General features: G+C 41.9%; 1 protein-coding gene across 1 annotated transcript in view; it reads left to right on the forward strand.

Moving 5' to 3' along the window:
- Nucleotides 1-14091, forward strand: part of ABLIM1 (actin binding LIM protein 1) — a 234677-nt gene that overhangs the window by 52455 nt on the left and 168131 nt on the right. The window contains 1 exon segment of the mRNA XM_017892465.1: nucleotides 4302-4436. Within this exon segment, the coding sequence (XP_017747954.1) occupies nucleotides 4302-4436 (135 nt within the window).

Here is a 14091-nt window from a genome sequence, read left to right on the forward strand (position 1 = left end):
AAAAAAAAAAAAAAAAAAAAAAAAAAAAGTACTCTGTCACAGGTTTGTGATATTTACCTGCTAAGGAGATTTTTATTTCAAATGTGCTTTCCCAGATGTTCTGTTTCTGGCAGTCTAGTTCCACAGTCTGTTCGCCAGAGAAAGGTAGCTTGGGCAAGATGAGGCTAGTTCTGGATTTGAAAGAGGGATTCTGCTTAGTTTTGTGGACTTCCTCTTATGATCTGTCATGGCCTCTGCTTGACTGCACTGAAGGTTACTGGGATTTCTTCAATGGTCTCATTCTCCCAGTCTCATTGCCTGAGATCGTTAATAGACATTCCAAAAGTAACACATCAAAAGTGGCATTTTTGCTTTTTGTCCTGTACTGGAGTTCAGAGACGTGGCTGATCTGCTTTGCTTGACTCTGAAAGACAGTGTGAAACTCCTCAGTAAGCGGTGCAATCGGCTGCTTTAGCTGAGTAGTGAGAATTCCTCCAAACTGGGTATTCTGCAGTGGAGGAATCCCATTACTTTTTCAGGCAGGTAGACTCTTGGTTCTTTGTAGGTATTTCCTCGTTGTTCAGAGAGTGTGCAGCCATGCTTTGGGTTTTTCATTGTACAATCCTTATTTAGGCAACAAAAATGATGAGCCATGGAAGGTTTGAACTGTGTCTGCTCAAGTTCCAGGGTAAATCATTGACTACTTGGTACAGTGGAAAGTGCTGGGAGCCTGAGTGCTAAGTGTGCCTCTGCCAGTAACTCCTGATGACTTTGGGCAAGGAATGTAAACTCTTTGCTCTTCAGTTTCCCTATCAGTAAAATAAGTAGGGACCACTTGAGCCTTGAAAGATGGAACAGTCAAGTAAAAATTTGCAGCAGAGCCAGTTGGCAGATAAGGGGAAGTGCAGAACCAATGTCATGTCTGTATTGGAAATGACGCAGCATATTTCAAAATTGTAACATCGAGTCAACAAACATACATTTGGTAATAACCAGACTGTCAAAGACAATTATATAAAGTTGACCTCTTTATTCATTTTTGAAAAGGAGAGAGATTCCTTTCTTGACACTGACTTGAGTTGGGATGAAATAAGAACCGAATCTCTTTTGGTCTTTGGATTCTGTCCTTCTCTAGTAAGAAAAGCCGAATTCTTTACGAATGGGTGGTTCTGATGTGCCTGCCTAGGCTGTTGTATGAAGGAAAGGCAACTAAACACAGTCTAGTCTCTGGGTGAAAGCAAAGCAAGTCATCTCTGGGCATGGAGGACTTTGTGGTGTAATGTATATTTCCAAAGGGAAACTCTTGCAAAATGCAGACGCTGATCCCAGTTCTGACCTTGGTAGGTGGTGCCAGCATTGGCAGTGGCTCCTTTATTTGGACATAGAGAAAAGCCAAGAAATGAAACGATATTTTCCTTCCCTCATCATTACTCATCATGACTGCCTTGCTTAGCAATAAGAAATTCAAGTGTCAAGAAAAACTGCAGTGCATTTTCTTATCCAAAAATGCATTCTCCTGTATAGTCAAGAGATTCACTGTTCTCATATTGTTGCTGAAGAGGATGGTCTTTTGAATTACTTTTGAAATTCTAGCTCTTCTCTGTAGCTGACATATTCATACTATCTGAATTCTAAAGGGAAATAGCTCTTAAATTGGAGTATGTGTAAGAATCACCTGAGTAGTTTACTAAAAAGGTAGATGCCTGACTCCCACTCCTAGTCACTGGGGCTGAAGAACCTGCCTTTTTAATACATGGTACAGAAGGTTCTGATCAGGGGGATTCATACAGTTGCCTTGGGTGTTACCACCTGGGTGCCATGCTCAGTTATCAAAAACCTTATTGCTACGTGTGTGCCCTTTACAAGCCAAGCCCTAGCTGCTGCTGCTTTTAGAATGGCACTTGAACTTGCCGTATAAATTAAAGGTATAATAATAATACTTATAAATAATAATTATTTTTGACTTACAACAATTTTCTGATTTTTACAAACTTCATGGAAGGAGCATGAACTTGGCAGTCAGAAAGGCCTGGGTGTGGATCTTTTAGCTTCCTCTGCTTCTTAGGCAGGTTGTTCAACTTCTCTGCGGCTCTGTTTCCTTATCTGTCAACTGTCAAATGGGAACAGTATTACTCACTTCACTGAGAGAGAGAGGTGGTGAGGATGAAATAAAGTGGCTTATGTAAACACCCTGCACTATGTGTGGCATTTAGTAGATGCCAATAAATACCACTTGTCTTCTTTCTTATAGGAAGCAGGAATTAAAAAACACAAGGACTTAAAGCAGATATTTTGAAGGAAAACTTTTTTTTTTTTTGAGACAAAGACTCGCTCTTGTCCTCCAGGCTGGAGTGCAATGGTATGATCTCGGCTCACTGCAACCTCCGCCTCCCGTATTCCAGCGATTCTCCTGCCTCAGCCTCCTGAGTAGCTGGGATTACAGGCACCTGCCACCATGTCCGACTAATTTTTGTATTTTTAGTAGAGACTGGGTTTCACCATGTTAGCCAGGCTGGTCTCGAACTCCTGACCTCAGGTAATCCGCCCACCTGGGCCTCCCAAAGCGCTGGGATTACAGGCGTGAGCCACCATGCCCAGCCAAGGAAACTTTTTTTTTAAAATGTGCAAGGGATAGGTTTTTTGGCCTTGATATGCATCTCTTTAAAAGTCAGTCATTGTTTAGAGATCTTGAGAGCATGTCCCTCCTTAATTCCTTTAGCTAATAACTGAGTTATGTTGTAAGTACAGGTTTTCAAGAGAGATCCCAGGGGGTAGATATGGAATTGCAGGTGAATCGCAACCTTGGTATATTTGTGGCCATTCCCAGTGTCCATTGCAGAGAACACAGATCAGGTGTTCCACCTGAAACTACACCTGCTCCTAGTCAGAATCTCACAAGAAGAACCTTGTTTCTCAGAAGTTAGCCTGTAATGGATTATTTGGACTATCTTGTTCAAACTCTTGCCAGGCAAAATGAGAACACTGCTGAGGTCTGAGAGAAACAGTGAACTATTATATTGTGGTATACAGCGAGCTCCTTGTTGTAAGGTGTTTTCTAAACTGAGTTTCAGCAATATCTGCCCACATCTACCCCCTGCTCAACCTGGTTTTACCTTTGGAGAGAAAAATCATCTTTGTGTTGGTTGATTAATTTTAGGTTCAATGTTCTTGTCCCATGTCATTCCTTGCTCATGTCATTCTTGCTCATGTCATTCCTTAAGGAGTATGTTTTTATATATCACCATGATGTTCCTGCTTCTGAGGCTCCACATCAAAAAGGGAATTTGGTAGCAAACACTGCCTATCTGCATTCTCTAGCTGGAGAAACTGCAAGTTAAATGAAAACTCTTGGTGAGCTCAAAGCCACAAGTGTCCCCTCACTGCCTTATCTCCAGGCCTTTGTAAAGGGGAGGCTGTACATCCCAGTCCCAGCGCTGGGCAGTCACAGTAACTTCTAGTCTCTGAAGGCCACACTCTGGAAACTACGAGTATTCTTTTAGTATTCTCTTAGTATCCTTGTAAGCCCCATCACGTGATGTTAGGGTCTGAAAAGACCCTATAAATCCCCTGGGCCAATCCTCTTTGTTTTATGGGAAAGGAAACTGAGGTTCAGAGAGATCCATGTTGTTCCTAGTTTATTTTTTAAAAATTTACTGCCTGCAGTATGTGTATCAGACACTATACACATAATGGGAGGCTCATCATAAGCCCGTAACAGATTGGATGAGTTGCCATTTATGATCAGGAATGACCCTCTGGTAAAGCAGGCTAGAAACTGTCCAGCACACACTAATTAATGAGTAAAGAAACATGTACTGAGCACCTTTGGTGCCTGAACATTCTGCTATGTCCCAAGAAGCTGGGAGAAGGAGGGAGAAATACAACTGGTGAGACAAAAAGGATAAATTTAAGAAATGGTCCCCATCTTCAAGGACTTACAGTCCACAGTGAACTCCTGCTGAAGGTGCCTTCTAAATCAATATAAAGACATATTACAAATCCACCTTACAAAATATTGAACTAAGCAAGATTGTGTATTCAATAGTTCAATGATGTCATCCCAGAGAAGTTTGGGAGAAAGGGAGAAGACAGCAGGCTCCATTGAGGAACACGCCTGGTGTTTTCTCCCCTGGACTGTTAAAGCCACGACTGTCTTATGGGTCTTTGTGTCTCCAGGATTATGGCTTGGAGGGGCTGCTCCGTTCACCCTGTCGAATCAATCTCTGTGATTCATTTGACAACAAAATTACAGAGATACCATGATGACCCCTTTTGCAGGAATGGTCTCTACTCACCTGGATCTTTTGTTGATTTTCTTTCAGTGGCACACCCTCAGGACCCTCACCACCCATCAGAGAAGCCTGTCATTCACTGCCATAAATGTGGGGAGCCTTGCAAGGGTGAAGTGCTTCGGGTCCAGACCAAACATTTCCACATCAAGTGTTTCACCTGCAAAGGTATGGTGCCTCCAGCTTCGTGGCTCAGTGGCATGCCATGGTCAGGGCTCGCCTTGGGTCCAGCCCATCCCCTTAACTCCACGTCGGGTCACTGGATGATAAGTGAATGCCCCGAGAAGCCCTGACATCATTTACTGTCTGTTTGGGATTCAGTTAGACTCTAGGGCGAGAACGAGTCCTGCTAAAACCAGTGGTTCATGGGCCTTTGGGTGCTCACTGAGGTCCCTTCTCCTGGAAGAAGGGACTAACACTGAGAAAGAGCAGTAAAAAAACACTTCTGTGGTTTTGCCTTCTTTTCTTTTCTCTGAAATGAGGAACTCCTACTACAAAGTAGCTTGTCCCAATATCCATTAGTTATAGGAGGCCTGGAAAACTTGCAAGATTGGGTGTCAAGTCACTGGCTCCTCTGTGTGTGTGTGTGTGTGTGTGTGTGTGTGTGTGTGTGTGTGTGTATTGAGAAGTGAGAATTAAGCAAGAACACTCGGGAGACTTCCAAGCAGAAAAAGACCTCCCATCCAAGAAGCTACCAGTTTGGTGTTGATTTCCATTAACAAGGCTACCTTTTGGGGTTTACAAAGATTGGCATCTTTGTATGAAATACGCCAATCTGTTATTTCAGAGCCAGGGCGTGGCCAACTGGGGAAGAAAAGGAAGAAGAATGGTTTTGTGTGTTTGTTTGATAAATAGGTTACTTGGGCTGAGGGCATGTCCGGGTAGCTCAAGATGGGGTTCAAGGATGTCAGAGAAGGAAGGCAGAGGAGACTCGGAGAGCACTCTGTAAATTTACTCTGTACCCTGCCTGGGGTAAGCACCCTCATTCCTATGCCCTGCCTGTGGTAAGCACTTTCATTTCTGGGAACTGTGTTTTGTTTTGAGTGTCTTACGTCACAAAGACTCAGCATTGTCATCCTAAGCCATCCATCCACAGCCAGGGGCGCTCTCAGGCAGGTTCCAGTCTTCCTAGTGACCACGAAATACATGAATAAAGGAGGAGGGAGCGCTTTCCTGGAGTCCACAGCTGTTCCTTACACTGAAGGTAAAGTTTTCAGGAGAAAGAATGCTAGCATGTGTAGCTAGGGCAAGAAGGTGGAAAGGGGAGGGTATGAGCTTAACTGCCTCAAATGAGCTCAATGCTCAATGCATGACGTGCGTTACAAATGCCGTGTCCACATCTCAGAGAGGGATTATTTAATCCTCCTGAAAACCCCTGTGAGTAAGGATGATAAACCCCAGTTTTCACCCAACCCAAGTTGGCCATGAGGAAATATCAAGGTCACACCCAGGGTGCTGTGCTGCCACGTTGTGTGGCTTGAGTCCTGCCTTGCCATTAAGCAGCTGATTGCGGAGAAGTTGCTTGTCTCTCTGTGGCTCAGTGTCCTTATCTGTAAAATAAAGAGACTAGACCATATGAAACTTACATCATCCCAGGTCTGAAGTTTGCAGATTCCACATACCAGATAAGTGTATATTAACACAGACCCCCAATCAGAGCTTCTTAGGGGGTGTGTCAGAGAAAAAATGTTTTCTGGTTATATCCAGTTTAGCTAACTTGGAGTCAGCATTGTATTTTTATTTTTTCTCATAAATTTATTGCGACATGACTCAAAGGATAGATTTGGTGTGAAATAAATACAATCTATAAATGACTGCAGTCATGTATATATTTTATTTTATTTATTCTATTTTATTATTTATTTATTTATTTGAGATGGAGTCTCACTCTGTTGCCAGGCTAGAGTGCAGTGGTGTGATCTCAGCTCACTGCAACCTCTGCCTCTTGGGTTCAAGCAATTCTCCTGGCTTAGCCTCCCAAGTAGCTGGGATTACAGGCACCTGCCACCATGCCCAGCTAATTTTTGTGGTTTTTTCTTTTGTTTTGTTTTGTTTTTTAGTAGACATGGGGTTTCATCATGTTGGCCAGGCTGGTCTTGGACTCCTAATCTCAAGGGATTCTCCTGCCTCAGCATCCCAAAGTGCTGGGATTACAGGTGTGAGCCGCCACACCCAGCTCTCTCTATATTTTATATTTCTACTTGAAAGCATGGAGTAGTAGACTCAGATCTGGGCACTCACTGTTCCAACACATCGAGGTGTTAGAATAGACATTCATTTATCCCCTGTGGGGTGAAAGCTCCCTTGCTTTTTTTCCTCCTTTAGTTTAATTCTAAGGACCAAATGTTAATTCCTCATCTTGGAAAGTTGTATCATATATCTTGTTTCATGCTATAAATGTGTTCTTGAAAAGTCGAGTTTTTGTTTAAATTAAATTCCATTTTAAGAATACTTGCTATTTGTAGGAATTATTTTTCAATTTAACAAAATGTTACTAAAATAAATGAGTCAATCATCTATCCTTATACATTTATATTTTCTCACACTTAATCTGGCAATGGCTACTATCTTGTGTCCCAACATTCTGGAATCATCCTTTTCTTTAATATCTGGAGAAAGTGGTTTAGGTTCCCCGTGCCTTATACTGTAGGGAGTCCGTGACTTTTCCCAAGATTCTAGAGCAGCACTGTCATCACTGTTATAAATGTGAGGAGCCTTGCAAGGGTGAAGTGCTTCAGGCAGAAATATCATGTAACCTGGCACACGTTTCCCTGTGTGACAAACCTGCATTTCCTGCACATGTACCCCAAAACTTAAAAAATAAATAAATTTTTAAAAATGCAAGCCACTTGTATAATTCTAAATATTCTAATAGCCATATTGAAAAGGTTGAAAGGGAAAGGTGTAGTTAGTTTTCATTAATATGTTTTATTTAACCCTATCCAAAATATTATCATTTCAATAAGTAATATAAAAAGTATTGAGATACTTGACATTCTTTTTTTTTAATACTACCTTAACACATCTCAATTTAGACTAGACACATTTCTTTTTGTTTTTTTGCTTTGCTTTGTTTTATTTGTTTGATACAGAGTCTCACTCTGTTTCCAGGCTGGAGTGCAATGGCGTGATCTCAGCTCACTGCAGCCTCCGCCTCCTGTGTTCAAGGGATTCTCCTGCCTCAGCCTCCTGAGTAGCTGGGACTACAGGTGTGCGCCTCCACACCCAGCTAATTTTTGTTTTTTGTTTTTTTTTTTAGTAGAGACAAGTTTGCACTATGTTGGCCAGGATGGTCTCTATCTCTTGACCTTGTGATCCACCTGCCTCAGCCTCCCAAAGCCCTGGGATTACAGGCGTCAGCCGCTGCACCTGGCTGCACATTCTTTTTTTTTTTTTTTTTAGTTTTTTTTGAGATGGAGTTTCACTCTTGTCACCAGGGCTGGAGTGCAATGGAGTGATCTTGGCTCACTGCAGCCTCCACCTTCGGGGTTCAAGCGATTCTCCTACCTCAGCGTCCTGAGTAGCTGGGGTTACAGGATTGTGACACCACACCCAGTTAATTTTTTTCTGTATTATTTGTAGACACAGGGTTTTACCATATTGACCAGGCTGGTCTTGAACTCCTGACCTCAGGTGATCCGCCCACCTTGGCCTCCCAAAGTGCGGGGATTACAGGTATGAGCCACCGCGCCCGGCCTGGACTAGACACATTTCAAATGGTCAGTAGCCACATGTGGTTAGTGGCTACTGTACTGGACAGCACAGTTCTAAAGATTCCTCGAGGTATGCATTCCTGTGGTTCCCTCACTCCAAATTCTTGCCAGTATCAAAGTCTTGGTCTCCTCCTGTGAGTGCTGTGCCTTTTTCATTGCTTCCTCCCACACATTTTTCCTCTCTCTCCTCTTCCACAGTACCACTACCCCAAGGCAGCTCTTTTCAGCAGCAGACTTAATTAAGGTCTGGGCTAATGGTGGGAGGTCACAGCACAGAATAGGCACCAACTGCCCTCGTATTCTCAGGCCATCTCTGACATGAGACATTTCTCATTAGCAAGAGCCTTTTCTTTTCTTTTCTTCTCTTTTCTTTTCTTTTCTTTTTGTTTTTCTTTTCTTTCTTCCCTTTTCATTCCATTCTATTCCTTTCCTTTTCCTTCCTTCCCTTCCCTTCCTTTCCTTTCCTTCTTTTCTTTCATTCTTTCATTTCCTTCTTTCATTTCTTTCTTTCATTCTAGAGCAGTTTTAGGTTTATGGGAAAATGGATCAGAAAGTACAAGCCAGGGCCATTTTTCAGACTTATTCCAAACCTCGTCTGCACCATCTTGACAGGGCTTGCTCTCTCTCCAAAGACCCTTCTCTCTCCAAAGACCCTTCTGTCTCCATCCTAATCGGATCAGGACACTAAATTTCCTTGGCATCTTTACTTCTTATAAATCCCAGCAGAAATAGCAGTCTTTTCCCTGAGGAATGCTGTATTCCTCCTAGCCCAAGTGACCCAATTGCAGCCAAGTCCTAAAACAACAGTTTCGTTTTCTTCCTGTTTCACCTAGAGTTGCGATGTTCAGGTACTGAGCTGATGTCCCAGGACAGAGGATTTTGGGGTGGGGAGCATGTGCCAAAACAAGCCCGGGCTTTTGGTCAAGACCTGGCTGAGTGCACAGGAGGCACATTCCAGTTCTGACTGTGACCTTGAGTCCAGCTAAGCTTTCTCCCTGGAATTCCCTTCCCTCCCTCCCACCTGCCTCTCCTTCACACATATACCTTGTAGACAAAGCCTTCTATTTCTTGAGTGGGGGCAGAGGTTGATTTCCCCTAGAAAGAAAGGCCAGCGATGTAAAATGCCTTTGGGAATGAAAACCAAGGATGAACTCTTTTTGCCAAAAATAGGTTTTGAAAAAAGGGAGAAAGGGGACACCGAACATTTTACACAAGAGCTAAACAAATTTGAGGGTGAGAAAGGGTTGCAATGGAGGAGTTAGAGTTGATAGCACAAACTTAGGTCAGTTTCAGACCCAGTGACTTCACAGGTTTAGCTGTGACAAGGTAGGGATTGGTGAGCAGAAATTGTGTTGGTGAACTCATCTCACTTTCTAAAATGTCTGACGTTGTGGGATCTGATGGTTCATGAGTTACTCATCCATTTACTACTTGTTTTATTTTGTGGTTGTTTTGAGTTGGGGGGATCTCACTGTGTTGCCCAGGCTGGTCTCAAACTCCTGAGCTCAAGTGATCCTGAGTGGCTGGGATTACAGGCACGTGCCACCACACCAAGCCCATTTACTAAATGTTAATTGAACACATACTCCATGCAGGACATTGTGCTAAGTGCTAATAATAGAGACAACGTACCAGGTTGTCAAAGAACTCTTGGGGTATTAAAAGAGACATATAAGTAAGCAACATTTATGAGACCAAGTAAGAAGTCCTGTGATGGAGAGACACATAGCATGCAGGCCGTGAGGGCCACAGGGGAGATAGAATGGAGCTGAGGAGAGCCACAGGTGGAAATAGTGTAAGGTAGTAGCAGGTGTGATAGAAAACAGAAGATTTAAGAGACAAAGTTAGGGTCGATAGAATTTGATGACTGACTGAATGGGAGGAGTGAAGAGGGATCCATGTGTCCAGCTGAGCTGCCTGGGTAGATAGATGGAGTTGCCACCAACTAAGGAAATACAGAAGCACCTTGCAGGGCAGTGCTGGAGAAAGATGAGTTCAGTTTGGGGTATATTGAGGTTGAGTAACATGGTACCTCCAGAGTCCAGTAGGGCTCTGAGATAGTGGTCTATGTTGGGAAGAAGAATTTGGAAGCCTTTGGCGTGTGGATAATGACTGAAGCTATATAATTGTGTGTGAAATTTCCCTGGGAAAGAGCAAAAGGCAGGAACTGAATACTAAATGCCAGCAACTGGAGGAAGGAGAACCTAATTACCATTTGTCACCTCAGAAAATGTACGGGGCTGGTAATGAGATGAAGAAAGTGGTTTAATTGATGGATGGATTCTGTAATTAAATGAAAAGGAGATCCCAAAAGCTTATGGTATTTCTTGTAATAACCCAGTGGGAGTAGAACGTGGCTGCAGGGTTCTGAGTGGAGCTATTCTATCTTCAGTGTTCAATTGCTTTGTTTTGCATCCTTGTGCATTACAGCCTTCATCCCACTAACTTAAAGGAGTTGTTTTAATGTGATCTGTTTATTCTGTCATGTTGTTCCAGTGATAGGTTTTTAATGTTTTACTTTGTCTGTATCATGGTTGTATTTTACGCTGTATTAGAGAATAAGAAACCTGAAAACAAAAGAGAAGCATTCATCTCTATTTGGATTTGAATGTGTTGGTATTTGTGCAGATTCTTCTCTGGGGGAATTGCTTCTAACAAAGGACAAATTAGCACTGTCTGGCATTTCTAAGTGTCCCTTTAAATGTAAATTATAGTTCGTTTTAAGTATACGTATATATTTTGTTCATTATTTTGATCTATAATTCATTATAATTATTGTTGTTTATCATGAGCATTTTTCAGGGTAAGGACCAAGATCTATTTTCTTTCTTTTTTTTTTTTTTTTTTTGCCAGAAAGTTCTAGACCATTTAGAAAAGACCAAGGACCAAGGAGACTGCCCAGAGAATCAAGAAGATTGTTTAGCCAAATTGTCTGTTTTCAGTGATCCTTTCCTGGGCTGTTCCATATATAATATTTCAACAACTCCCTGTATCACATGTCCCTGCCTTATCTTTTTTATTTTACATCATTTAATACATTGTATTAATTTATCTTCACCCCCTGCTAGACAGTAAGCTCTTTGAGGGCAGAGATTTTTGTCTGTTTTGTTCACTGTAAACCCAGTGCCTACAACAATGCCTGACATGGCAGGTACTCATAAGGTGAATGAATGAATGAATGAACAATAGCCATATGTTTATTTGGAACTTGGTTATTCGTAAATGTTTTGTTTAGTTTTGTTTTGTTTTGAGACAGAGTCTCACTCTGTTGCCCAGGCTGGAGAGCAGTGTGACAATTTTGGCTCACTGTAACCTCCACCTCCCAGGTTCAAATGATTCCCCTGCCTCAGCCTTTGTAGTACCTGGGATTACAGGAACTCGCCACCATGCCCAGCTACGTTTTGTATTTTTAGTAGAGATGGGGTTTCCCCATGTTGGCCAGGCTGGTCTTGAACTCCTGACCTCAGGTGATCCACCTACCTCGGCCTCCCAAAGGGCTGGGATTACAGGCATGGGCCACCGCACCCAGCCTGGTAAATGTTTTTAATGGCATAGCTAGTCACAAAGATTTATCAATTGCTGTACTATAATGTATGTCTTCAAATGGTTACTAGACCTTTTATTTTAAAATGATTGATGAAAATTTCAATTTTCTTCCTTCTTCTATAGTACAAACTCTCTCATAACCTTGGTTGTACTAATCATTTTCTTAGATAATTTGTTCTTCCTTGATAAAGCTGGGTGGACTTCAACATACCTTTCCTCAAGAAATAAGCATTCATAGATAATGGTAACATTATCTTTCCTCAAGAAATAAGCATTCATAGATAATGGTAACATTATCTTCTGAAAAGAAAGAGTGCAAGTAAAGGCATCTATCACAGATGACTGAGCTACAAGCCTTCCCGGCACATACCGTGGGTAAGGAAACGTATGCTCAGGCAGTTCTTGGTTAAACTGTTGCTGCTGCTTAGTTTCACTCTGGTTTAGACCCTTAACTTTCTCATCTGGGCTCACAGGGGCAGACTGGGTATGGGTTATTTGGGGGCACAACTAGAAAACTGATAAAATGTGAGAAAAATAGAAGTAGTTTCTTGCATTCTCCAGAAGCAGAACTCAGCCTTTTATTACCTATCTAGAGAATCTTAGTCATTCACAAACTGATTATAAAGCAGGTTAACCAAAATGAGAGAAACATAAGTGTAATATAAATGTGCTCCCTTCTTATTGAAAGTGGGAACCCACTTTCATACTGTCTTTGTTCAGTAAAGGTTGATCCTGAGTATTTTATCTTTTGAATTTGTTGCCATGTTGAAGTGTTGTCTTGTCAAATAAATATAATTTAGCTTTTAAAACATTTAGGTTTTGAATTCCAGACTGGAACAGGGTAAGGTCTCGTAATCTTTCCAAAATACACTGCTTACTGATTTTGACTCTTCTTGGGAGATAATTATCCACAAGTCTCTTGTGAGCTGAGGTGCTGATAACTTTTTGTTCTGAATTATCTTTTCAAGGATGTTTGTACAACAAACAGCCCTGGAAGACAGAAATAGTCTTTCCCTCCAGAGTCAAGGGCAGATTTGTTTGCTGTCTAATACAATAAAGATAATGTCAGCCTCTGGAGGAATTATTGGGCAGGTTTTCTTGCAACTCATTACACAAGAGTGGGGCTTCCTAAGCTCAGGGTTCCTCAGCTCTTATACAAACCCACTGAAAGTGCAGCATCCAGCTAGCCTACTAATGTTGCCCCAAGGGATTTGGGGAGGATGGAGAAACCAGTAACAAATACAAAAGTCATGCTGCCCGCTGTGCTGTAATAGTCTTTTGTTTCTGATCCAGGAGTTTCATGTCTTCTGCCAGTATCCATTATACTGGAGCAGGTGAACTTGTTAGGTTGCAAGTAGGGTAAAATCTCAGATTCTTTACAGTTCTTGACAACTCTAAGCTCATGTCTATGAATGCTTATTTCTTGAGGAAAGGTATGTTGAAGTCCACCCAGCTTTATCAAGGAAGAACAAATTATCTAAGAAAATGATTAGTACAACCAAGGTTATGAGAGAGTTTGTACTATAGAAGAAGGAAGAAAATTGAAATTTTCATCAATCATTTTTAAAATAAGCATTTCACTGCTCATATTGCTGGTTCTTCTTATCTCCTGGCCCTGAAACCATTGAGTGCCCTGTGCGCAGACCTCTTCTCCCTGTCTACTTTCTAGTGACCTCATCCAGTCTCATGGTTTAAGCACCATCTGTTCCCTGACAATTCCCAAGTCTGTACTTCTCCTCTGCAGTCCAGACTAGTATCTTCAACAGCCTTCTCAGCATTCCCAGTAGACATCTCAAACCAAACTCTCTGATTACTACCCCCACACCCACCCCAACCTTCTTCTCCAGTCTTCTAATTTCAGCAGATATCAAGACTTTCCTTCTACTTGCTCAGGTTAAGAGCCTTGGAGTCATTCTTAACTTCTCTTTTTCTCTCATGCGCCACAAATAATCCATCAACAAGTCCTGATTGCCCCATCTTCATAGTATGTACAAAATCTGACCATTTATCATTATCTCAAAGATAACCACCCTGGTCCAAGCCACCATTACCACTTGCCTGGATTAAGAGTTTTAGCAAGTCTCTCTGCATCTGCCTTTACCTGCAGTCCCACCCACTTCTCCCTCAGTTTATTTTCAATGCAGCAGCCAAGATGATCCTTAAAAATGGTCAGATCCTGTCACCTTTCCCAAGAACTTCTCATCTTTTGGAATGAAATCCACAGACCTCAATTTGACCTTCAAATCCCTTCCCCACTGTTACTCTCTGAGCTCATCTCTACCATTTTCTTCCTGGTTCACTCTGCTGAATTCTGCTATCCTTCCTGTTCGTTCTTAAACAAACCAAGTACCAAATAGCCTCAGGACCTTTGCACTTACTATTTGTTTGCCTTGATAAGCTCTTCACTTGGATATGTGTGCCTGGTGCCTTCCCATACCTCCTTTGGGTCTCTTCTCAAATGTCACATCAATGAGGTCATCCTTGACACCATCTGATATGTATATGTGTATATATCTGTGTATGTGTGTGCACATATATATGTATTTATATATTATATAATTTAT

Source organism: Rhinopithecus bieti, unplaced genomic scaffold (genome assembly GCF_001698545.2).
Source record: "Rhinopithecus bieti isolate Rb0 unplaced genomic scaffold, ASM169854v2 scaffold_21201, whole genome shotgun sequence".
In the NCBI taxonomy this organism is placed as follows: Eukaryota; Metazoa; Chordata; class Mammalia; order Primates; family Cercopithecidae; genus Rhinopithecus; species Rhinopithecus bieti.